At 43.9% G+C, this 26,084-nt stretch overlaps 2 protein-coding genes, 1 long non-coding RNA gene and 1 pseudogene across 4 annotated transcripts in view; 1 reads left to right on the forward strand and 3 right to left on the reverse strand.

The window, feature by feature from the left end:
* Positions 1-899: 899 nt before the first annotated feature.
* On the reverse strand, positions 900-1,623 carry LOC102424197 (annotated as a pseudogene).
* A 1,435-nt stretch (positions 1,624-3,058) lies between these two features.
* Positions 3,059-8,059, reverse strand: LOC102424705. Of its 2 annotated transcripts, none has more exons than XR_002829474.1 (4): positions 7,615-8,059; positions 6,566-6,651; positions 6,223-6,343; positions 3,059-3,271 (listed from the first exon to the last, which is right to left on the reverse strand). It is a non-coding gene; the product is annotated as an uncharacterized LOC102424705 (long non-coding RNA). The 2 variants fall into 2 exon arrangements; XR_002829473.1 differs by having other exon boundaries at positions 7,578-8,059.
* A 153-nt stretch (positions 8,060-8,212) lies between these two features.
* On the forward strand, positions 8,213-16,988 carry CUNH20orf24 (chromosome unknown C20orf24 homolog). The gene is made up of 4 exons (XM_006089510.3): positions 8,213-8,524; positions 10,035-10,138; positions 14,864-14,993; positions 16,443-16,988. The coding sequence occupies exons 1-4, from the start codon at positions 8,411-8,413 to the stop codon at positions 16,482-16,484; spliced, it is 390 nt and encodes a 129-aa protein (XP_006089572.1). The 5' UTR covers positions 8,213-8,410; the 3' UTR covers positions 16,485-16,988.
* A 920-nt stretch (positions 16,989-17,908) lies between these two features.
* Positions 17,909-26,084, reverse strand: part of SLA2 (Src like adaptor 2) — a 21,256-nt gene continuing 13,080 nt past the window's right edge. Inside the window, exons 5-7 of the mRNA XM_023754494.1 lie at positions 19,535-19,684; positions 18,486-18,618; positions 17,909-18,062 (exon numbers count right to left, since the gene is read on the reverse strand). Of these exons, the coding sequence (XP_023610262.1) occupies positions 17,909-18,062; positions 18,486-18,618; positions 19,535-19,684 (437 nt within the window). The remainder of the gene's footprint in view (positions 18,063-18,485; positions 18,619-19,534; positions 19,685-26,084) is intronic.

Below are 26,084 nucleotides of genomic sequence, written 5' to 3' on the forward strand. Positions count from 1 at the left end.
CACACAAAGCCGCAGGGCGATCAGGGGGTTTGGGCGCTGCCCCCTGTCACGCTGATCCCAGTGCCGGGAGGCCTCGTGGCTCCGCTGATCCCAGTGCTGGGAGGCATATTGCCCTTTTACTATATAGGATAGAGGCCTGGTACACGGGTGGGGGCCGGCTGGTTTGCCCTGAAGGGTGTCCTGGATCAGGGTGGGGGTCCCCACTGGGGTGCCTGGCCAGCCTGGGTGAGGGGATGATGGCTGTTTGCATCTGGTCACACCTCCTTCAGGGTGGGGGTCCCGCTTGGGTGCCTGGCCAGTCTGGGTGAGGGGCTGAGGGCCGTTTTCAGGCTGGCAGGTGTCTGAAGCTCCCAACTGCTCCTTTTTTTCTTTTTTCTTTTTTTATTCTGGGCCAGCTTTAGCTCTGAGGCTCGGCTCCAGAGGCCTCCGCTGCTGAAAGCAGGGATCTGGCCTTTGTTTACCTTCTGTATTTGAAACTTTGTTGTGACTCCAGCTCTGAGATCCCGGCTGACTGAAAACAGGTTTCTGGGGTTTGGTTTGGCTTCTATATTTGTAACATTGTTTCTTAGAGAGCAGCTCAGAGGCCGGCAGCGCAGGCGGGGAACGTTGGAGTCCTCAGTCACTGAAGCAAGCAAGCCTCCCTGTTCGCTTCAAGCTGCCTGGCTGCCGGCCGCCATCTTGGCTGGCAGTTAATTTGCATATCGCCCTGATTAGCCAATGGGAAGGGTAGTGGAGGTACGGCTAATTACCATGTTTCTGTTTTATTAGATAGGATTATTATATAAGATTTCAAAAAACATAAGAAAGCCATAACATTTGTTACTTGGTAGAACACAGGCTTTTTTTCTTCTTTCCTTAAGGATCAAGACCAGTGTAGATAAATTCATTTGAAGGTAATACTAGTAGTATCTTTTCTTCTTCTTACACTTTTGGAACTTTTGGCCATATTCACTTTCTCTAATGTTTTCTGTGCTTCTATCACTAGTTTGTTTTTGCCTCTTTCATTTATTAATTTGGTAAAGGACAGGGTCATGTGGTTGTTGATGAGTCCATTCATAAGTGCTGGGTCCAGCCTCTAGATTTGGAACATGGTTTAGTGAAGGAGGCACAGCTGTGTTCTTAGAAAGTAATGCTGTCATCTCACAGTAAGGAAGCTGCAGTGCTGGATTACATGCATGACACTGCATCTTCTGAAAGAAAAAATATTCTTGAGGTAAAGCTGCATTATTAGTTGGAAAGAACTGCATGGGAAAGAAAGAACTGCCCATGGCTTCTTCATTTCTGTAGCTGTGTGAATTGATCTTAACACAGCTCTCAAAACTTTGGTTAGCTGGTTCAGAAGAGTTAGAACTCCTAAATCGACACTGCACATTAATTGGTCTTTCATATAAACGAATTCCATTCAGCAAAGCTATGGCATAAGACACCGATTCTGGGTGTTTAAAGCAGCCAAATCCAAAAGACTTCGGCTTTCCTTCTCTGTCTTTTCATACAGTCACTCTGGTTAATGGCCCAGCCTATAAAAAACTGAAGGAACAGCTCGTAAAGGATCTCTTCCCACACTCGGGCCTCTAAATTCCCCACAAACACCCTCCTGTCAGCCTCCTCCTGAGCAGGGAACATCCCCCCGGTCGTGGCGGAGGACTAAGGAGGAGATGCCAACACACCGCCCTCTTTCCTGGCCAGCTTTTGAAGGAAAACAAATGTATGTACAACATTTAGCAAAGCTAACACCTACTAAGGCCTCGAAGTGCTAGTAAAACATTTACAGTAGGCAAAAAGGAAAGAGAACCAAGATACAAATTCAGACCTCTACCTCACAACAGATGCTCTTTCCATGGTTCATGGTTTTCCCTTCAGAACTGATTTCGGTGATCCCATCTATGATGTCTGGGGCCGCAACCTTACCTCTTAGAGCACACTTTCCTCTCCAAACCCTACTATAAGCAGCTGGCAATAGTACAGAGGCATTCAGCTGGGAAAACATAGAGGAATCTCATTTTATTGTGCTTTGCTTTATTGAGCTTCACAGATGCTACGTTTCTTACAAATTGAAGGCAAGACCCTCCACTAGCAAAAAGATTACAACTCACTTTATTGTGAGTTATGGTGCTCTGGAACAAGATCTCAGGGGTATGGCTATACTCACTCCAAGGCTGAGATCATATGTTTGAGTGGTGCTAAGAAGCCCCAAACTGACAAGGGCAAATTTTTCCTAATTTCAAATGTCTCTCTCACTTCCAAATCTGACTTCATCAAGTTCTTTTCCATATTAGACCACCCAGTATGTTTATTTTTTAACCAGATGGATGCAGTGGGATTCAGCCAGATTCCCTACTTCCTAAGAGAAGGAAAACCTTGGGCGAAAGCAAAAAGGGAACAAGGCACAGTCCCACAGATAACCTACTAGGCAAGGGCTCTCCACCATAGCTCCTCCACTTAGCTTTTTCTGCTCCTAGAAAGTTGAGAGGAAAACACAGATCATATTTTGGTTGCCTGTTGAATCTCAAACTTGCTGTATGACCTTGGGCAGGAGTGTAGAATCTGAGGAACCTTCCAAATATGACTTTCTGTTACACCCTCCTCCCATGAAAACACAAATTTAATGAATTTCAGAGTTAAGGTCAGAGCTTCACATAATGACAAAGAATTAATTCTTTTGGGGGGTTGGGAGATAAAATGATCTCTGCAGATGATATGATCATAGATGTAGAAAACCCTAAAGAACACACACACACACACACACACCTGTTAAACTAATGAATTCAGCAAAGTTGCAGGATACAAACTCAGTTAAACAATAACAGTGAACAGTACAAAATGGAAATTAAGACAATAATTTTATTTAAAATAGCATTAGCCCGGTCAGTTTGGCTCAGTGGATTGAACATTGTCCCATACATCAAGGGGTCACCAGTACAACTCCCAGCCAGGGCACATGCCCATGTTGCGGGCTCGATCGCCAGTAGGGGGCATGCAGGAGACAGCTGATAGATGTTTCTATCTCTCCCTCTTCCTGTCTCTCAAAAAAATCAATAAAAACATTAAAATAAATAAATAAATAGTTCTAGCTGGTTTTTCTCAGTGTTTAAGAGTGTTGGCCCACAGACTAAAGGGTCACGAGTTCTATTCTGGTCAACAGCATGTACCTCAGTTGCAGTCCATCCCCAGTCCAGGGTCAGGCCGGGGTAGGTGTGTGAAGCAATCAATTAATGTGTCTCTTTCACATCAATGCTTCTCTCTCTGTATCTCCCCTTCTCTTCCACTCTCTCTAAAAATCAATGGAAAAAATATCCTTGGGTGAAGAGTAACAACAAAATAAAATAAAATAGCATCAAAAAGAAAAAAATACTTAAGAATAAACTTAACCAAGGAGGTGAAAGTTATATATACCGAAAACTACAAAACATCACTGAACAAAACTGAAGAAGATACAAATAAATGGAAAAACATCTTGCTTTCACATATTGGAAGACTTGATATTGCTAAGATGTCAATACTACCCAAAGCAATCTATTGGTTCATTTCAATCTCTATCAAAATCCCAGTGACTTTTTTTTTTTTTACAGAAATAGAAAAACTCATCCTAAAATTCATATGAAATCTTAAGTAACCCCCAATAACCAAAACATTTTGGAAAAGAAGAATAATGTTACAGGACTCACACTTTCTGATTTCAAAACATACTACAAAGCTATGTTAATCAAAACCGTGTCATACTGGCAAAAAAACAAATACACCAGTGGAACAGAATAGACAGCCCTGAAATGAACCCTCACACATATTAGTATGGTCAAATTCAAACAGCACACAAATCACCTGACCAGCCTAACACTGGTTCTGCTCCCTTAAAGCAGATCCATGATTAATGCAATCCTTGAGTTAGTTTACAGAGAGCACTGCACACATGCCACCTCTATCCTCAACCTGCACCCAGAACCAAAGGACAGGGACATGACAGGAACTTGAACACTGGAACCCTTACCATAAGTGGCAGAGTTCCAAGGCTCTAATTAATTAGAACTTGCTTCTAATCCCTTAAAAACCTGCCCTGAACCCTGGATCTGAGAGACTGATTTGAGCCTTGTCTGGCTGCCTGACAAATTTCCTTCTTTTTGTGAAAAACCTGTTGCCTCAGACTTTGGCTTCTCTGGGTGCCACAGGCAAGGGACCCACTGACTTTGTTCAGTATCAAAATGATTTTCAACAAGGGTGTCAAAACCACTTAATGGGGAAAGGAAAGTCTTTTTAACAAATGGTGGTGGGAAAACTGGATATCCACCTATAAAAGAATGAAATTGGACCCTGACCTAACACCTTATTAAAAAAATTAACTCTGAAAGGGATTAGTTGTCTGTCTAAGAAGCACAAATTGCTAGTTATAAAAATAGTCAAGGGGATGTAAAGTACAGCATAGGGAATATAGTCAATAATATTGCAATAACTATGTATGGTGCCAGATGGGCACTAGATTTATCAGGATGATCACTTCATAAAGAATATAAGTATCTAGGCATTATGTTGTACATTTGAAATGAATATAATATTGTATGTCAACTATAACTGAAAATAAATTTTAAAAATTAACTCAAAATGGATCAAAGACCTAAACATAAGAGCTAAAACTAAAACTCTGAGAAAAATATAGGTGAAAAGCTTGATGACACTGGATATAGCAATGATTTCTTGTACATGACACCAAAGGCACAGGCAACAACAACAAATTATACAAACTGGACTTCATCAAAATGAAAGGCTTTGTTATATAAAAAGACAATATCAACAGAGTAAAAAGGCAACCCACAGAATGAGAGAAAATATTTGCCAATTACATACATGATAAGGGATTAAATACCCAGAATACATACAGAACTCCTAAAACTCAACAGCAAAAAACCAAATGACCAGACTCAAAAGTGGGCAAAAATCTGGAACAAATATTTCTCCAAAGATATACAAATAGGCAACAAGCACATGAAAAGATGCTCAACATCACTAATCAGTAAGGAAATAAAAATTAAAAGCACAATGAGATACCACTTCACAGCACTTGCTTTAAAAATAGAGAAAACAAGTGTTGGCAAGAATGTGGAGAAACTGGAACTCTTGTGCACTGTTGGTAGTAATTTAAATGGTGCAGCTGCTATAGAAAACAGTATGGAGCCCTAGCCGTTTTGGCTCAGTGGTTAGAGTATCTGCCTTCGGACTGAAGGGTCGTGGGTTTGATTCTGGTCAAGGGCACATACCCGGATGCATGCTTGGTCCCCACCCCTGTTGGGGCACTTGTGAGAGGCAACAAATCGATGTGTCTCTCTCACATCGATGTTTCTCTCTCTTTGTCTCTCCTCCTCCCTTCCATTCTCTAAAAAAAAAAAAAAAAAATCATTGGAAAAATTTCCTCAGGTACAAACAGTATGAAGGTTACTCAAAAACTTCAAAATAGAACTGTCATGTAATCCAGCAATTCAACTTTGGTTATACACCAAAAGAACTGAAAGCATGGACATGATGGATATTTGTACACCAATGTACATAGACAAATTATTCACAATAGCAAAAAGGGGAAAGTAGCCCAAGTGTCCCTCAGTAGGTAAGCAAAATGTGGTATATACATACAATGGATATTTATTTATTTATTTATTCATTTTTTATATATTTTATTGATTTTTTACAGAGAGGAAGGGAGAGATATAGAGAGTTAGAAACATTGATGAGGAGGCAGCCTATTGATGATTCTCTCTCATCATTGATGTTTCTACCTCTCCCTTTCCCTTCTCTGAAATCAATAAAAATATATTAAAAAAAAAAGAAATTCTGACACATGCTACATGTATGAACCTTGAAGATGTTATGCTACAAAATAAGCCAATCAGAAAAGAACAAATACTGTGTGATTCCACTCTTATAAGGTACTTAGTCAAATTCAGAGACAGAAAGTAGAATGGTCATTGCCAGGGTTTGGGGATGGGAAAAATGGGGAGTTAATAGTTTAGAGGGTATAGAGTTTCACTTTTGCAAGATGAAATGTTCTGAAAATGGATGGTGGGTATGGCTGCAAAACAAAGTGAATAGACTTCACTGTGCCACTGAACTATATATTGAAAAGTGGTAAATTTTGTTATGTATATTTATTTTACAGCAACTTAAACAATTTTTAAGTTAAAAAAATTAATTCCATTTTATTCCAGTTTTCTCCATCTTCAGTGCCCCACTAAATCTCACCTGAATAACTTTCACAGTCGTTAGTCTCTCACTCTGATCCAGTCCTCCAAACAGGAGCCAGAGTGATCTTGCTTAAGATGCAAACCAGGAAAGTGAAGTCCTTTCGGTGGCTTCCTCCTCCCTTTTGGGATAAAAACAAATTCCTCAACATGACCCTCCCTTTTCTTCCTCATTTGTGGCTTTATTCCTTACCATTAACCCTCATGGTTTTATCTTCTGAAATGTTCTCTCCTCTTCCCCCGTCTTCCCCTTCATAACTCCTACTCTTCCTTCCGAGCTGTCTTCCTTAACTCCCATTACAAAATAAACCTGTACCATCAAACCCAGCAGACTGAAAACTTACCTTCTCTGTATTTGACCATGGGCTAGCCTTCCAATATTCTCTGAGAGGGGTCAGTTTGTCTCCGGTGCTGCAGACCATCAGGGAGCCTGTAAAAGAAGTTTTATACCGATGGTGCACTTTCTTTTTTTTTTTTTTTTTAAATATATTTTATTGATTTTTTACAGAGAGGAAGGGAGAGAGATAGAGAGCCAGAAACATCGATCAGAGAGAAACATCGATCAGCTGCCTCCTGCACATCTCCCACTAGGGATGTGCCCGCAACCAAGGTACATGCCCTTGACCGGAATCGTACCTGGGACCCCTCAGGTTCGACTGCGGTGGGAAACCCCAGCTGCGGAATTCTGGAAAAGCTCTCCAGGAGATTCTGTTGCTCACCTAAGGTGGAGAACTGCAGTGAATGTTAACAGGTCCGCAAAGGCTGTTTTGACCTTATTGTTATTCTTTTTTGAAAATATATATATTTTATTGATATTTTACAGAGAGGAAGGGAGAGGGATAGAGAGTTAGAAACATTAATGAGAGAGAAACACAGAGAGGAAGGGAGAGGGATAGAGAGTTAGAAACATTAATGAGAGAGAAACATCGATCAGCTGCCTCCTGCACACCCCCTACTGGGGATGTGCCCGCAACCAAGGTACATGCCCTTGACCGGAATCGAACCTGGGACCCTTGAGTCCGCAGGCTGACGCTCTATCCACGGAGCCAAACCGGTTACGTTAGGGTCTTATTGTTATTCTTTAAAACTTAAAGCTTAGGGTTAAAAGCACAGATTTTAAAGTCAGACAAACCCGGGTACTAGTTGAACGATTCTGGGCAACCTACTTTGCCGCCATGAGTCCCCTGCACACAGCGGTGTGCCTCGGTCTCGCCTGACTGGGTAGCACGGCGCTAAACGCGGGGTACAGGCCCGCCCCCCGAATTTCTGAGGAGGTCCGAGAATTTACATCTCTAACCCACTTTCCAGGCCATGTGGCCGCTGCCGGTCCAGAAACACGCTTTGTGGACCACTGACCTGGCACATACTGAGGACACTGCAGATATTCTGATACCTCAACAAGTACTTTCTCCACTTCAACCCCGTGAGGCGTCCTCAGCTGGTTCCAACTTGCTCCGCAGCCTTAGAGAATCATTTCTCCTCTTTGGGACTCGGGGCTCACTTGCCAAAAGAGGGTGCTGGGCAAGGTGAGACACTAAGTTATTACCGACAAGAGTTAGCATCCTGAACAAGGTGCTACGGAACATACAGAGTTAAGGAGAAAACGAGCAGGGGCTAAGTAATGAGAGGCAGCGTGAGGCTCCCGGGGAGCAAAGTCTGGGCTAGAAAGGACGCCTCGGGAAAGGCAGGGTCATGTTCTACCCCGCTGCTCGAATGGACGAGTTGCGGGGAACGGGGCGACGCTCCAGTCCAACCTCCGCTTTCCCTGCAAACACCATTCTCCAGTCTCCACAGCGCCGCCTCGCGCTCGTGGCGCGCCCCTTCCAAGATTGTCCCTTCCGTCACTTCCGTCATGCGTAGAGCTTGCCATCACTTCCGTCATGCGTAGAGCGCTTGCGCTGAGACCACGGGTACTTTTTTCACTCGGACGGCTGCGCGGCCGCCGATTGGCTGCGTGGGCACGTCGCCGGGAGGACGCACGGCGTTGCTCCTCCCTCCGCGGCACCTGGTCTCGGCCGAGCGAGCTGAGCCGACTGCTTGGCCAAGAGCGGGCAGCTGCAGCGCGCCCCTGAGCCAGACTGCGGAGCCTCCACCGCTTCCCCGAACGCCGTGACCCGCGACCCCAGGCCCCGCCTCCTTTTGGCTCGGCCCGCGCGCCCCAGGCCCGGTCCGGGGGGCGCGACGATAGGATGAGCGGCGGGAGGCGGAAGGAGGACCCGCCTCAGCCGCAGCTGGCCAACGGGGCCCTCAAAGTCTCTGTGTGGAGCAAGGTGCTGCGAAGCGACGCGGCCTGGGAGGACAAGGTGAGGAGGATCTGCTGAGGGCGCAGGTTTGAGGAGCCGGCGGCACTTGGGGACGGATGGACAGGCCCGAGTTTGCCCCCCACGCACCGCCGATCGTCTGGGGCGGTGGGGCGGGTGGCCAAGGGGTGGCGAACTCGGCGGGCCCGGCCTGAGAGCTGAGCCAGGGGCTCTCCGCGGAGTAGCCTGACAGTCAAGCCGCCTGGGTCACTCGAGAAGCCGCGTGGAGGGGGCAGCGGAGGTGTTCCTCGCGGTCAGGGCGTGTGCTTGGACGGAGAGATGGAGCTGAATTCGATTTGACCTCCGCCTTTCACTCTTAGTAGGACCTTAAGGGACTTACCGTCTCCGAATTAACTACTTGACGTAGTCGTTAGCGCGAAAAGCAGCGGAACAGACATCCACTGGGTGCTCTGTCAGGGGCTCGCCATGTGTTCGCAGAACAGCTCCGAGCTGGGGTGCAATCAGTGAGCGGTGCGTGAACGAGGTAGCACAGAGCGAGGCTCCCCAAAGATGAGTTGCCGCTGCTTGCTTTACTGTTGGACGAGGAAAACCGAATACCTAAGTGTGAGAGTTGTGGGGAGACCGAGACCGCCTTGCAGGGGAGGGAGGAGGAGAGAGAGAGAGAGGGAGAAAGAGAAAGAGAAAACATGTATGTGAGGAATGGCTGGGGCTTCAGGACTTCCTTTTCCTTACTGGTCACACACATTCAGACCCGAGTTTGGGCACTCCCCACCCATGATCTGGAAGGGACCTTTACAAACAGCTTGATTCCAGCTGACTTGAAGACACTGTTATATCTGGGGGGTGGGGGGTGACTGGTGAATTAGGTTTTCCTTCCTGGAGTTCCGGTAAGAAGGGATGGGGGGCACTTCCTGGAGGTGCCCCAGCCCTGCCAGCTCCTGTAAAACCTCTCTGATCTGCTGTGTCATTTCTCTTTCCTGCCGTAAGGGCTGGTTCTGCAATCTAGGGCAGGTCGCCTTGTAGGTAAAACAGGTATGCTGGCACCTGCCTCCAACACTTTCCTTTCTCTCCTTTCTCTCCTTTGTGACCTATTCAGAGCTCGGTGTGCAGGAAGATAGTGCTGCCTAGGGTGACTGTCAGCCCTTCTGCCCGGGGCTGGTGTGTCTAGGTCTCCTCAGATGAGATAAGCGGTATCAGTGTCCAGGATCACAGTTACTAGCACAGCCATTTCATCTTTGCAGCTTCTCAAAAAAGGTCAATGGATTTTTCTAAAATTTTTATTTAGAGCACAACCCTTACAAGTCATCACTCAAGGCAAGCATTGTTTTGTGTGTGTGTGTGTGTGTGTGTGTGTGTGTGTGTGTGTGTGTGTGTTTACCACCGTTTAGTACAAGAAGAGGTGGAGATTCGAGAGCCTAATACTCTTGCTTTTGGGGGACAGTTCCCTGGAAGATATGTTGGTAGGAAGCTTTTCTGTTCCTCACCTATTACAAGAGGTTCTACTGTGGCACCCACTCCAGATAATGCATGCAATTTCTCTTTTTTTCTACAGGATGAGTTTTTAGATGTGATCTACTGGTTCCGACAGATTATCGCTGTGGTTCTAGGTGTCATTTGGGGAGTGTTACCATTGCGAGGTTTCTTGGGAATAGCAGGGTAAGTCTTGCAGTTTCGTGATAGCATTTCTTTTTCAAATAGAGACTTTATTTTCATTTTATGGAAAGGCTATTACTACATTGGAGGGTTTTTTAAATTATTATTTTAAATGTGTGTGTGTGTGTGTGTGTGTGTGTAATGATTAAAGCAAAAAGTTGGCCTCAGGATGGCATTCCTGGGTCTGGTGTAGCACTCCTCAGTTCATCAAGCCCAGGAGCATCTTAGGTCAGGTATGTTACCTTCCTGAAGGCTGGGCTAGTCCATTCATTCATGGGTCCAAAGTGATCTCATGCAAGAGGATACCACATGCCTGTTGGTGGCAGGCATCATCTAGTTCTAGCATGACCTTTGTATGGAAGTTTGGAAGGTGGAAGAGCTTCTATACTTGAGGACCACTCCCTTGTGCCTGGCACTATGCTGGATATACTGAATCTTGGCTTTTTCAGAAGTTGTTTGAGGTCCTTACATTTTAGAGGCAGTGAAAAAGTGGAAGGTTTGGCCCCCCTGTCTTCTGTGCTTCTGTGGCCAGTGGAAACGATTGACACTAGCCCCTGGGTGTGGCTCTGCTTTTTTTTTTTTTTTAATCTGTTTTTATTGATTTCAGGGAGGAAGGGAGAGGGAGAGAGAGATTTAAAAAAGAAAAAAGAAACATCAATGATGAGAGAGAATCATTGATGGGCTGTTTCCTGCACGCTCCCCATTGGGGATCGGGCCTGCAACCCAGGCATGTGCCCTAACTGGGAATCGAACTGGTGACCTCTTGGTTCAACCACTGAGCCACACTGGCCAGGCTAAGAAGATTTTTTTTTATTTATGATACTGAGCAAAGCATTTGTACAAGGAAATCAGTAAGAGTTTAATCTCTGCCTGACTTTGACGGAGTGCACACTTCATGAGGGCTGATTGGGGATTATGAGACATAGGACCTAGTGGTTATAGAGGTTTTCCCAGGTTGGAGGTGGTTATAGATGATATTTTTAGAATGTTGGTCACCCCGTTTAAGCTTTCTATGAGAGAAAAGGCAGATAAGAGAAAAATAGCAGAGAAGGGGGGAAGGCAATCTAAAAGCTAGAGGGAATTTCTCATCTTCCCACAGCCACTTGCTAAGAGGTTCAGAGCCCCTTGTACCTATTATGTCTTGTAGGATTCCTAAAGGATTTCTCTGAAGTCACCAATCTGGAATAATTAACTAGCACCAGAGCTAGTCTGATATACCTTGTGGCAGAAGGATTAAGCTAGCCAAACAGACCTTTCTTTGTTTTTTATTTTTAACTTTATAGAAAGTTCTGAATTCAAGTTCTAGCTTTGCCACTTTCAGGCTACATTAATTTTGGGCTCAGCTGTATGAGACTCAATTTCCTAATCGTTAAAATGGGGGCAATAAGTCCTGGCCAGTGTAACTCAGTGGTTGGGTGTTAACCTATAAACCAGGAGGTCACAGTTAGATTCCCAGTCAGGCCACATGCCCAGGTTGTGAGCTCCATCTCCAGTAGGGGTGTGCAGGAGGGAGCCAACTGATCAATGATTCTCTCATCATTGATGTTTCTCTCTCTCTCTTCCTCTCTGAAATCAATAAAAATATGTTTTTTAAAAACGGGGCAATAAAAATGCCTGCCTTATAAGATGTATGAATTAAATGAAATAATGTAAGTAAATTGCTGAATGTAGTGCTGAGTACCTCAAAGGCACTCTATAAATGGTTCATTGCAATTATTATATGATTAGCTTTACAAAGAATGGTAAAATACGGTTTTCAGGAGTACAGTCCCACACTGTCCTGCCAGAGCCAAAACTTGAATTCTTTCTCTCCTTTGGTTGGCACCTTTTCCCCTGCTCTTGGAAAGGACCCAAGGACATTGATTTTTCTACTCACATCTCCTCTCGTCCATCTGTCTGACCCAGCTGCCTGCAGTTAAGGGCAGACTTGCTCTGGCGCTCAGTTCTGGTGACTCTCCTCCCACTTCTGCCTTAGCTGCTCTCTTTTTTGACCCCAGCTTGTCTTCTCATTTCTGGCGGGGTCACTGGTTAGGGCCCATTAAGGTAAAATAATTTCCTCAGCTCTCAATTATAATTTGCCTGAGAACTGAGTGATGGTTCTGCTGTGTCTGCTGAGGTTTTGCATGATCAAAGATGGGCCCTGTTCATCCTTTCCTGTCTCATAGAGCTTGGAGCATATTAATATGCTTATTAATGCTTATTAAATTTCATTTAACAAGCATTCCCATTGACCATTGAAAGCAGGGCCATACATTACTGTTGTCATGTAGCCTTCCATCCCTGAAGTCATCATATTTGTTAGAGCCATTATTTTGTTAAATTATGACAGGAGTTTTTAGAATTAAATTTAAATTTATTTATTTTAGAGAGAAGGAGAAGGAGAAAAACATTGATTTGTTGTTCTGTGTATTGATACATTCATTGCTTGGTTCTTGTATGAGCCCTGACCAGAGATAAGCCACAACCTTGGCTTATCAGGATGATACTCTGACCAATTGAGCTACCCAGCCAGGGTGTAAGATATAATTTTTAAAAACCTATATGAAAGTCAGTCTTTTTTAATGTTCTTCTCCAACCCCAATCCAGCACATTCATTTCTTTGTCTACACTAAGCATGTCAAACTCCCAGGCCGCAGACCTTGTTTATTTGGCCCGTGTTAGCCTTTGAGTTTGACATGCTTGGTCTACACATTTGCTGTGAGGTTCTTGCCCTCATTTACAATATAGAAATTATGCCCATCTGTAAGCTCACTTTGAGCCTTTTTACTAAGTGTGTAGCCCTTAGAAGGAAGGGTTCATGCAACCCTTTATTTCTCCCTACCGTTCCTTATCTCACCTTTCTCTTGTATTTCCCACTCATCTCACCAATCAGCCACTCATAGAGCTCATCTCATATGATGAATTTCCAGTCATTCTCTAGCCGTAGCTTATTAGCTGAATCCCAGACAGAGTGACATTTTTAAGTCCCATTAGTAGTCTGTCTGGAGCCACAAACTCAGCCTGCCCAAAATGCAACTCTTGTTAGAGGGAAGTAGCCAGATCGGCCAGATCCCAAGATTTCTATCAGAAGATAAGGATGTGGTCACAATATAACCAAACCAAGGACTCTATTTTAGGTGAAATCCAAGAAAAACCTTCGTTCTTCCTGACTCCCTACTTCTGTTACTGAAACCATTGTACTTCCAGGCCCTTAGGCTCCAGCCTTTGGGACCTCTTCACTCCCCAGTCAGCCACTGTCCTAGTCATTGTCCTCAAACTTTATTTGCACTCTTGTCCTGAAACATGGTGTAGAGGTCTAAACCAGTCTCCCAGCTCCAGTTCCTTCCACTCAGGAGAACGTTCGCACTTGCAGTACCTAGAAACTAGACTTCCTGATGTAAGCACACCCTACCTCACCCCCACCTTGCTCAGGCTGCCTCAGGATCCCCCCTCCTTATATACTAGATTACTCAGCATCATCTAACTGCCTTGCCCTACATCAACTCACACTTCATCCACTCGGTGGAACCAGTTATCTTTGCATATTTCTACCTCAGTCTCCAGAAGGAATGGAACTTAAGACATATAGTCCCCCATTAGATTAGATATTAGAACTGGAAAGATCAAAGTCTTGATCACTTTATAAGTTACTTTTACCTGATGACCGTACCAAGAGAACAGTGGAGCAGGGCGATGTACTACTACTCACTGTATTCTAATTCTTCCATCAGTTACATAATACATGATGGGGCTCAGAGAACTTCCTAGAGGTGCTTGCAAACCTCTGGTTTTAATTCCACTCTCACTACTGGTATTACTATTATTATTGTTATTTGTTAATCCTCACCCAAGGATATTTTCCCATTGATTTTTAGAGAAGGTGGAAGGGAGGGGGAGAGACAGAGAGAGAAATATCAATGTGAGAGAGATACATCGATTGGTAGCCTCCCACATGCACCCCAACCGGGTCTGGGGATCGACCTGCAATGGAAGTCTTGACCAGAATTGAACCTGCGACCCTTCAGTCTAGGGGCCGACACTCTATCCACTGAGCCAAACCTGGCTAGAGCTATTGATTTGAGAGAGGGAAAGAGAAACATTAATGTTGAGAGAAAAACATGGATTATTTGCCTTCCTACAACCTGGGCATGTGCCCTGATGGAATCGAATGACACTCCAGCCTACTAAGCCACACTGGCCAGGGTTTCACTGCTGTTTTTTGCCCCCTAGTAGATGGCAAGCTGAGGGCAGGAACTGTCATGTTCACTTCTGCATCAAGTGCAGTAGCAGACAGTGGCCATCCAGAAATTGTCTCCCATTGGGAATTATGCATGGGCTTTTTTATATATTCCCTTGCTTGCTCAATTATGCATGAAGCAGTAGCTTAACGTGTGTTTATCCCACGTCCACCCCTCATCCCAGCAGGAGCTACCTGGAGGCTCCAGTAAAGTACTGGTCCTACTTAGGACCAGTCTATCTTACTTTAAGGGTGCTTGGAGAACTTACATCTGCTCTTTAATTTATTTTTTGCTTTGGCTGGGCAACTAAAAAGAGTTTTTCCTTCTTTAAGTCTCTAAGTCAGCCAAATGGGTAGCTCCTTTGAGGGCTGAGGTGTTTTCATGTATTAGTTCACTGTCCCTGATAATAGAGGTAGTTAACTGTATAACCGTGAGTACCTTGATAGAGCTGGACCATGGTGGTAGGAGTCCTGAGTCTTCTATTTTTGATGCTTGTCCTCCCTCACTCCAGGTTCTGCCTGATCAATGCAGGAGTCCTGTACCTCTACTTCAGCAACTACCTACAGATAGATGAAGAAGAATATGGTGGCACATGGGAGCTCACGAAAGAAGGGTTTATGACATCTTTTGCTTTGTTCATGGTATGTGTACCTGATAGTTTTACAGCAACTAGTGTCATTTCATGAATCACTCAAGGGGAGCCTACTGATTGAGTCACACTGTGATTGGGGTACCATTTTTTAAAAAACTCATGAGGCTGGAGGGCATGTCCACTCTTGAGTCATGTTGTTCCAAAAGTGTGATATACTGTACAGTCTTGTGCAAATCCAGAGCCCATCATCAGCTTTACATCTGATTATCAACTCTGCTGCATATTAGAAACAACTAGGAAACTTTAAAAAATATATTCATAGCATTATTCATAATAGCTAACTTGTACAAAGTCATCACCTGATGGATAAATAAAATGTATATTCATACAGAATATTATTTGACCATAAAAAGGAATGAAGTACTGATACATGCTACAACATGATGAACCTTGAAAACATGCTAAGTGAAAGAATCAAGACAAAAGATCTCATGTATGAATCCATTTATGTGAAAATTCAAACAGACAAAAAGTGATTACTAGTGGCTATGGGAAGGGGGGAGGGGGGAAATAACTGATAATGGGAACTTATTTTCTTTCGAGGATGATGGAAATGTTCCAGAATCATTTATATGGTGATGTTTACACACCTCTGTGACTATACTAAAATCTTCTGAATTGTGTGTTTTTTTAAAATAGATTCAGTAAGAAAAATTTAAAAATACCAGAAAAAAAAACCCCTCTGAATTGTATACTTTATGGAATATAAATTATACCTCAAAGTTTTATTGTTTTATTATTTATATGCTTTTATTGATTTCAGAGAGAGGAAGGGAGAGGGATAGAAACATCAATGATGAGAGAGAATCATGGATCGGCTGCCTCTTGCATGCCCCCCACTAGGGATCAAGCCCACAACCCGGGCATGTGCCTTAACTGGGAATCTAACCATGAACTCCTAGTTCATGGGTCAACACTCAGTCACAGCACACCGGCCAGGCATTGTTTTTGTTTTAATTTATAGACCCTAGCCCAAACCAATAAAATAAAAACCTCTGGGAGGTAGCACCTGGGCATCTACATACCAGTAATACTTTTAAAAGTCCTAGATGCAATGGGCAGTCAGTTTTGAGAATCTGTGCTTTATACGATAAGGCACTGACAGGGTATAATGGTGATTTTGTTTTCACATTTATGGCTAATCCTAACATCTATTGGCAGTACAGTCTGCTTTACCTGTTTCGTTTCTACATCTATAACTCCACTCCCTGGTGCTTAGTTTGCTGTATGGCAGGGTAAGAGGCTTTTCCAGGGTCGCTTTGGGAGCACAGGTGGGTGGCCCTGGGCTGTTAGAGTCAGCTTGAGTTCAGTGGAATTATGCATTGGATAGCCCCTGGGAAGCCCGCTGTGCAGACATTCTTATCTGACATTTTTGTTTTGTGGAATAGGGGCCTGTTTTGACCAGGTGACCTATGAATGTTGCTTGTCTCCTCTCTAGGTCATCTGGATTATCTTTTACACTGCCATCCACTATGACTGATGGTGTACTGTCCCCACCTGCTCCCTGTCGGGTCCAAAGGACTCTCTTAGTTACAGCATGAAACATGATTATAGGGGCACTTCAGCCACATGGAACCTGGAAGACCCATGTTTCCTGGACCGAGAATCAGTGTGTTGGGCGTCAGTGTTTTCTGCAAGGGTTGTGACCTGAAACTTTTTAAAGAACCATCCACCTTTGGGAAAGCATTTCTAATTGTCCATCACCAATCATTTCTTCTTGGATACCATCATTGGAAACACTTGTTTGCAGATTGAAGCTGTCGTTTAATTTGATGCATCTCTGGATCCGGATGAAACATTAAATTGTCTTCCTCACTTCTCCATCAGGTGTACAATTTTTAAACTGTCAGTGGCATTTCAAGTCTTCCAAAAACAGTATGGCAATATGTGCGTGGTCCATAGCACAATATAAGCAGCATCTGGTAACAGTTTCCATTGTAGAATGTTTTCAGATACTTGAATAAATCAGATCTTTAATTGACAACTGTTGATGATACCTGGGAAAGCCTTTCCCACCTCACCTCTAGCTTGAGAACCTAGTAGGAACACTAGAAGTGGTGCCCTCCCACATTCACCCCTCTTCCTCTCCCTGCTCCGTTAGCAGCCCAAGCCAGGCTTCTTCCCCTTTATGGGTTAAGGCTGAGGTCTTAGCTTTGTGGAGAGAGGGCTTACCACTTTCTGATACCCTAGTGTCCCTGCCCAGCACCGAGAGCCACACATAACATCTCATCACAGTGTGCTAGTCTCAGAAGGTGTCATTTTGCATTGGGCCACTAGATGGCAAGGCCAGTAAGGCCTAGCCAGGTCCCAATAATAAGTTGCAAAATGAAATAGAAATCTGAGAGCTACAACTGTCCAGAGAAGGGGCTTGTGGGGACAGTTGAGGATCTGGACTATCAGACGTCCTCTCTGCTCTAGGGTTAGGGGGAGGCTGGACAGCCCAGGTTCTGCTGCTCTGGTGAGCCATCTATTCCCTCTGCTTTCCTGCCCCTTATAAATTTTCTTCAAATGTTGTTTTTTCTTGATGCTAGTGGTTGTTTCTACCTTGTGGGTGGGGCTGGGGACTGGTTAGCAGGTGGGGGAGGGGTTTGAATGGGACTTAACTAACAGGGGAGGAAGATGTGCTGGAATTCCCAAACTTGTGCACTGACTACATCAGACCCCAGAGGAAGTTTAGGCTCTTTGGAGCCCTGGCCCTGCTCTCAACTGGTCTGTCCTTGAACTAGAGGTTGCAGGCAGGGCCATGGCACTGGGAGGAGGTATGTGACTTCTTAGGGCTGAGAGGAAGGAACAAGATAGAGGTGGGACCTTGAATGTGCCTCTCTATCCCTGTTCTCTCCTCACTCAGTTCAGTCTTGCCTGTGGAGTGCACAGTTAGGCTGAGCTGCCTTGGGATTCTAGGTGCTACAACCTTGGTTCCCCTTTTGTCCTCTGGGCTTTGGCATCGTCCAAGGAGATGTCATCAGTCAGGCTGATGTAGGAGCTGAGAGCCTCCCGGAGTCCCTCGCTGATGAGAGATGCCTCCCCTGTGGCAGGTGCTTCAGAGAACAGGAGGGAGCTATGGAGAATGGAAAAGAGCTGGGTCAAGGAGCCGTCTTCCCTGCATTCGCCACACAGTTCACCGTTTTTAATTCACTCCTGCTAAAAAAAATTCACAGTGGCTCTCTGTTTCCTATCAGATCAAACCAGAGCTTGACTTCTTCACTCAGGACTGGTACTCTTTGTTCTACCTTATCTTATCTGACCTTCCTCCCATTCTGGCTACCTTCATGTCCAGGCTGCCCATTGCATGCCCACTTTATCCTCCCTGCCACTGCCCCCTACCCACCTGATGAACCTAGGCTGTCCTCTAAGTGCTCAATCAATGCTCACTGGTCCCCCAGTATCCCTGAAGTTGTCAGGTTCATTCTGGGTTGTGGGTTCCCAAGGGTAAAGCCTCACTCTCCCTTGTTCTGCCTTCATGGCCCAGGGTTCCCCTCACCTGTCCAGCTCTTTCCAATTGAGGGGTGCCCTCTGCACAGTCACAGGTAAAGGTATGTCCTTGCCAGGGACTGGGCCAGCTCTCCGCAGGGCACAGGGCTTCTTGAGGAGGCAGCAGATGTCATCCGCCAGCTCTGAGGAAGAGACCTAGACCCTTGACATGGGTGACTCCAGCCCTCCTTTCCTCCCCAACAGCCTCTACCCTCACCCGACAGCTTTACACACTTGGCAGATTGGGGCATGGTCTAAAAAGAATTACAGCACAAGAGCCCCAAGCTGTTGGTCTGAGATGCAATCAAAAGTTATTCTGGGCTAGGTTCTGGGAGACTTAAATTTACTGTGGTTTGGGGTAAGTTGATGGACCTCTTTGAGCCCAGTTTCTGGCTAGGAAAGCACTTCGGGAAGAAAACTAAGGAATGCTCAGTATCTATCGCATGAGCAACCTCCCAGCAAACCCCTGATCAGTTTTCCCAGTTTTATTCTCCCCTCTACATCCTCCAGTGCCTGTTATTGCACAGGCACCAGAAAATGCTAAGAATCAACTTGAATTCCACAATAGCAACAGATTTGGGCCTAGTTCCTGTAGAGACAACTGTGCTTCCCACTGGGGCTTTGACTCGGAACTACCGTGGATGAGTTACTGGCCTGCACTCACACATGGGATAAAGATAGGACTGCCTTGCCTGGCTGGTGTGGCTCAGTGGTTGAGCGTTGACCTATGAACCAGGAGGTCACGGTTCGATTCCAGGTCATGGCACATGCCCAGGTTGTGGGCTTGATTCCCAGTGTGGGGCATGCAGGAAGCAGCCGATCAATGATTCTCATTATTGATGTTTCTATCACTCTCCCTTTCTCAAATCAATAAAAATATATTTTTTTAAAAAGATACAGCTGCCAGTCTGTTTCTTGGCACAAGGACTGGCATGAGGGTAGGGGAGGCCCTTCTTCCATCTGTCTGGATATTCTTTAGCAGGTAAAGTGTCTAAGGATTCTCTGACCCCTAGAACTCAAATCCCAGTCTACTCTCATGGAGGCAAGGAAAGGCCATACCAGAGTAATGGTCCACTAGGGCCTGGAGTGAGGGGAAAGTGAAGCGCGGCGAGATGTACAGCCAGCCATTGTCAAGGCGTTGGATCCTGTAGTGTCTGATCCGGTCCCAGGATGCAGGGCGGCTGAGGCGGACTGACAAGGAGTAACAGCCTAAGGAGGAAAGGGTCCAAGGTGGGACTGAGGCCCTGCTGGGACCTGGCTCTGCCCAAGTTGGCAGGAAGAAGAGATGAGGTGGCCATAGTGGATAGCCCTGGGTCCAGGCAGAAGAAATAGGCAGAGAAGGACAAAGTCTTGTTCTCTTGGTCATAAATGACAATACATAATAGGTAGGGCTCTTGTGAAATGAGATCATGGATACAGAGCCTGGCACAGTTTAAATGAACATTAAGTGTTGGCTGTTAGAAAGACTCAAGTGGGCAGAAGAGTTAGAATGTGAAAATGTGTCTGTAGATGTCAGCAAGGACATGGAGAAAGAGGAACCTCTTACCCTGCTGGTGAAAAGATGAATTAGTACAAGCCACTTTGGAAGCAGGTGGCATTAACTAGTTGAGCTGAACATGCACCTACCTCACAATCCCAGCAGTTCCATCCCAGCATGTTACCTTAGAAATGCACGAGCAATATTCACAGCATTGTTTGAAAAATCCCCAAATTGTGAACAGCCCATAGGCACTCAGTAGCATGGTGGATTATATAATGTAAGACTGTAGAGAAGTAAAAGTTAATAACCACTACACATTTAAGCAGATAAACCTTAAAAATAATGAGCTGAAGCAGGAAGTCACAGAAGCATACCTTCAGCATGATTCTATTTACATAAAGGTCAAAGGCAGTCAAGACTATTACACAGAGATACATGTATGGCAAAGCTATGAAGAAAATAATGATTAACAGCGAAGCATGCAAGGGATTGTACAATTTCTTAAGCTGGTAAGTGGGCACCTGGATGTTGGTTTTCTCATTAGTCTTTAACTTATATATGTACATTATATACATGCATGTGACAGAATTTTTCCTTTTTTTTTAGTTTTTAAAATCAACTTTATTGATGTATAATTTACATATAATAAAATGCACATGTTTAAAGTGCACAGTCTGATAGGTCTCAACAGAAATTTTAATTTAAAAAACTAAGCAAAAAAAGCATATGGTTGAAAAATGAACACAGAAAAAAGACTATGTAAAATCATTATACTATGCAGATCTCCAGTAGTTTTTCATCAGATGAGGATGTATATGAGATAACTTGATAACTGTAAAGTGGGATTCATTTCTTAAATCAACACTTCATCAACCAAATGGAAAGAAGATGCTTAGTGAAATAATAATCTGTTATTACTATCATCTAATGATCTAACACTATCTGTAGCTTTCATTTATTGAGTGTCTACTATATGCTTTATATGGATTATCTCATGTTATTCTTATAACTACCCTATGAGGTAAGTACAATTATTCCCTCTTTCCAGATGAGAAAACTGTGTCACAGACAACCTGGAAGAAGAGGCAGTAACCCTGTCACTTAATCTTTTCCTGTGAAATGCTAATAAAAGGTGGGAATGAATACCAAACAATAGGTACTATCAGTTCTAGGAAGTTCTACGAAGTGGAAGTATTAAATGCTCCAATTAAAAGGCAGAGATTTTCAAACTGGATTTTTAAAAAGCAAGATCCAACTGTATGATAAATATGATAAAAATACTTTGAATATTAAAACCCAGACTAAAAGTAAAAAAATGTAACAGGAAAGCTAGAGTGGTAATATTGATATCAGACAAAATAGAATTCGAGATCAAGATGATTACCAGAGATATGAGGGATATATCAAGAAGACTTAAAAATCCTGAATTTGTATGCACCCAATTGCAGAGATTCAAAATATATAAAGCAAAACTGACAGAATTAACAGAAAAAAATAGACATTAATAATTATAATAGATTTCAACATTCCTCTTTGAGTACTTAATTGGACAGAAAATCAATAGGGATATACTTGTAGAAGACTTGAACAATACAATAAACTAATTTGACTTAATTAACATAGAAGACTGCACTTATCAACAATATACATTTTCTTTCAAGTTCAGATGGAATATTGAGATAGACTCTAGACTGGTCCATAAAAACAAGTTTTAAAAGATTGAAATAGCCCTAGCCGGTTTGGCTCACTGGATAGAGCGTCGGCCTGGGGACTGAAAGGTCCCAGGTTCTATTCCAGTCAAGGGCATGTACCTTGGTTGCAGGCACATCCCCAGTAGGGGGTGTGCAGGAGCAGCTGGTCGATGCTTCTCTCTCATCAATGTTTCTAACTCTCTATCCCTCTCCCTTCCTCTCTGTAAAAAATCAATAAAATATATATTTAAAAAAAAGATTGAAATAATTAAAGATATGTTTGCTGACCACAGCAGAATTAAATTATAAATTATAATAAAAAGACATCTAGACAATCCCCAAATACTTGGAAATAACCCAGGTATCAAAGAAGAAATCACAACCATAATTAGAAAATATTTTTTAAAAAATATATTTTATTGATTTTTTTTACAGAGAGGAAGGAAGAGGGATAGATAGTTAGAAACATCGATGAGAGAGAAACACCAATCAGCTGCCTCCTGCACACCTCCTACTGGGGATGTGCCCGCAACCAAGGTACGTGCCCTTGACCGGAATCGAACCTGGGACCCTTCAGTCCGCAGGCTGACGCTCTATCCACTGAGCCAAACCAGTTACGGCTAGAAAATATTTTTAATTAAATAAAAACAAAAACTTGTGAGCTCAGCTAAGTCAGTACTTAAGGATACATTTCTAGTTTAAATGTTTACATTGGAAGAAAGGTATAAATAAAATAAAATAAGCTTCCACCTTAAGAAGCTATAAAAATAAGTAGAAGGAAATAAAGCAAAAATAAAATGGAAAACAATAAAATTAAAAATCAAATGTTGATTCTTTGAAAAAGATCGATAAAATTGATAAACCTCAAAATAGACTGATCAAGAAAGAAACAAAAAGGTTCTGGCTGGGTAGCTCAGGTTGTGAGAGCGTCATCCCCATACACACGGTTGCAGGTTTGATTTTTGGTCAGGGCACATACCTAGGTTGTGGGTTCTATTCCCATATGGGAGGCAACCGATCAATGTTTCTCTTTCACATCAGTGTTTCTCTCTCCTGAATCAATAAACATATCCTCAGATGAGGATTTAAAAAATCACGAGAAAAGAATCAACCAGCTGGCGTAGCTCAGCGGTTGAGGTCATGGTTCACATGCCCAGGGTTGCAGGCTCCATCCCCAGTGTGGGGGTGTGCAGGAGGCAGCCAATCAATGATTCTCTCTCATCATTGATGTTTCTCTCTCTCCCTCTCCCTTCCTCTCTGAAATCAATAAAAAAAAATATATTTTTAAAAGCATCAACTAATAATTGCATAAATAAGAGGAACAACAAATCTCTCCCCCGCTTTCTCTCTCTAAAATCAATTTCAAAAATTTTAAAAGCCCACAAAAACACAGATTACCAATATCAGGAATGAAGAGAGGACATCACTATAGATTCTACACACATTAGAAGGATAATAAGGGCATATGAGCAATTTCATGCCAGTAAATTCCACAACTTAGATGAAATTGAGAATTCCTTAAAAGACACCAATTATGAAACTGACACAAGAAATAAAAATTTTGAATATTCCTATATCTGTTACATAATTTGAATGAATAATTTTCAAACTTCCTACAAAGAAGACTAGATCCAGATGGTTTCACTAGTGAGTTCTGTCAAACATTTAAATAAGAAATAATACCAGTTTTACACAAGCTTTTTAAGACAATAAAGATGGACAGAACACTTTCCCACCCATTTTATGAGACCAGCATTACCTTGATATAAAAACCAGACAACAGTACAAGAAAAGTATAGACCAATATCCCTTATATATATAGATAAAAAAAATCCTTAATAAACTATTAGCAAATTGAATCCAGCAAAATATATAAAAAGGATAATACATTATGACCAAATTGGCTTTGTCCCAGGAATACAGGTTGATCTAAAAATTGAACATCAGGCCCTGACTGGTTTGGCTCAGTGGATAGAGCATTGGCCTGGGACTGAAGGGTCCCGGGTTCGATTCCGGTCAAGGGCATGTACCTTGGTAGCGGGTACATCCCCAGTAGGGTGTGTGCAGGAGGCAGCTGATCGATGTTTCTCTCTCATTGATGTTTCTAACTCTCTATCCCTCTCCCTTCCTCTCTGTAAAAAATCAATAAAAATATATTTAAAAAAAATTGAACATCAGTATAATTCACTGTATTAATAGAATGATCACCTATAGAAATATAAAAAAATCATTTGACAGAATTCAATACCCATCCCCTCCCCTCTAAAAAATCAGAAAACTATGAAAAGAAGGTGTAGAAGTTTCTTATTGCTAGTTCTGTGAAACTCATTTCAGATTTATTACCTCCATAACTGTAAGCTAATAAATTTGTGTTGCTTAAAGCCACTAAATTGCTGAACTAAGATCACTGAGTCAGCAGGCCTGTGTTTCTTCTCCAGGCTCTAGAGCAGTGGTTCTCAACCTTCCTAATGCCGCGACCCTTTAATACAGTTCCTCATGTTGTGGTGACCCCCAACCATAAAATTATTTTCGTTGCTACTTCATAACTGTAATTTTGCTACTGTTATGAATCGTAATGTAAATATCTGATATGCAGGATGTATTTTCATTGTTACAAATTGAACATAATTAAAGCATAGTGATTAATCACAAAAACAATATGTAATTATATATGTGTTTTCCTGCAGTCTTAAGTGACCCCTGTGAAAGGGTCATTTGACCCCCAAAGGGGTCGTGACCCACAGGTTGGCGACCCACAGGTTGAAAACCGCTGCTCTAGAGGAAGATTTCTTTGCCTTCCAGTTTCTAGAAGCCACCTGCATTCTTTATATCCTGGCCCCTTTCTCCATCTTCAAAGCCAGCAGTCTTCCAATCTCTCTCAACTTCTGACCCTCCTGCCTCCCCCTTGTAAAGACCCTTGTGCTTTCATTGGGTTTATCTGAATAACCCATGATAGTTTCCCCATCTTGAAATCCTTAGCTTAATTACATATACAAACTTCCTTTTGCAGTGCTAGGTAACATATTCACAAGTTCAGGGATTAGGAACTAGACATCTTTGGGGGCTTTTATTCTGCTCAACTGGACATAGAGCATCTGAAAATTCTATAAGAATTCTAAAAGAATTCTAAAAGAAGAATTCTAGAAGAATTCTAAATGAATTCTAGAGAATATGAAGGAAGATTTATTTGATATGAACCCCAAGAAGAAATTTATTTGCTGAAATGGACTCCCCCTGGTCAATCAAGGGCTCATCTATATCCTATCTAATAAAAGAGAAACATGGTAATTAGCCATACCTCCGCTACCCTTCCCATTGGCTAATCAGGGCGATATGCAAATTAACTGCCAGCCAAGATGGCGGCCGGCAGCCAGGCAGCTTGAAGCGAACAGGAGGCTTGCTTGCTTCAGTGACGGAGGAAGCCAACGTTCCCCGCCTGCCGCTGCCGGCCTCTGAGCTTGCAGTTTGAAACATTGTTACAAATATAGAAGCTAAACAAAACCCCAGAAACCTGCTTTCAGCCAGCTGGGATCTCAGAGCTGGAGTTGAAACAGTGTTTCGATTATAGAACCCAAACAAACCAGATACCTGCTTTCAGCAGCCAAGGCCTCAGAGCTGGAGCCAAGCCTAAGAGCTAAAGCTGGCCCAGAATAAAAAAAAAAAGAAAAAAAGGAGCGGTTGGGAGCTTCAGTCACCCGCCAGCCTGAAAACAGCCCTCAGCCCCTCACCCAGGCTGGCCAGGCACCCAAGCAGGACCCCCACCCTGATCCAGGACACCCTTCAGGGCAAACCAGCCGGCCCCTACCCGTGCACCAGGCCTCTATCCTATATAGTAAAAGGGTAATATGCCTCCCAGCACCGGGATCAGCGGAGCCGCGAGGCCTCCCGGCACCGGGATCAGCGTGACAGGGGGCAGCGCCCAAAGCCCCTGATCGCCCTGCGGCTCTGTGTGTGACAGGGGGCGGGGCCACAACCTCCCTATCCGCCCTGCTCTGTTCGTGACAGGGGAAGGCGCCCCAACCCCCTGATCAGCCCTGCTCTGTGCCTGATAGGGGGGAGCTCCCCAACCCCCTGATTGCCCTGCTCTGTGTGTGACAGGGTGCGGTGCCTCAACCCCCTGATGGGCCCTGCTCTGTGTGTGACAGGGTAGAGCCATAACCTCCCCATCGGCCCTGCACTGAGTGTGACAGTGGCGGCGCCCCAACCCCCTGATCGGCCCTGCTCTGTGGGTGATAGAGGGCAGCACCCCAACCCCCCCCCCACAGGCCCTGCTCTGTGTGTGACGTGGTAGAGCCATAACCTCCCCATCGGCCCTGCCCTGAGTGTGACAGGGTGCGGCGCCCCAACCCCCTGATCCGCCCTGCTCTTTGTGTGACAGGGGGCGGTGCCCCAACTCCCCTATCGGCCCTATCTCTGTGAGTGACAGGGGGGAGTTCCT

Source organism: Myotis lucifugus, unplaced genomic scaffold, assembly GCF_000147115.1.
Source record: "Myotis lucifugus unplaced genomic scaffold, Myoluc2.0 scaffold_60, whole genome shotgun sequence".
Classification (NCBI taxonomy): Eukaryota; Metazoa; Chordata; class Mammalia; order Chiroptera; family Vespertilionidae; genus Myotis; species Myotis lucifugus.

Excerpts from the sequence above, each read along its gene's own strand:
- CUNH20orf24 (XM_006089510.3), top strand. The coding sequence starts at position 8,411 with ATGAGCGGCGGGAGGCGGAAGGAGGACCCGCCTCAGCCGCAGCTGGCC. Across the intron at positions 8,525-10,034 it reads ACGCGGCCTGGGAGGACAAG|GATGAGTTTTTAGATGTGAT; the intron begins GTGAGGAGGATC and ends TTTTTTCTACAG. Across the intron at positions 10,139-14,863 it reads GGTTTCTTGGGAATAGCAGG|GTTCTGCCTGATCAATGCAG; the intron begins GTAAGTCTTGCA and ends CCCTCACTCCAG.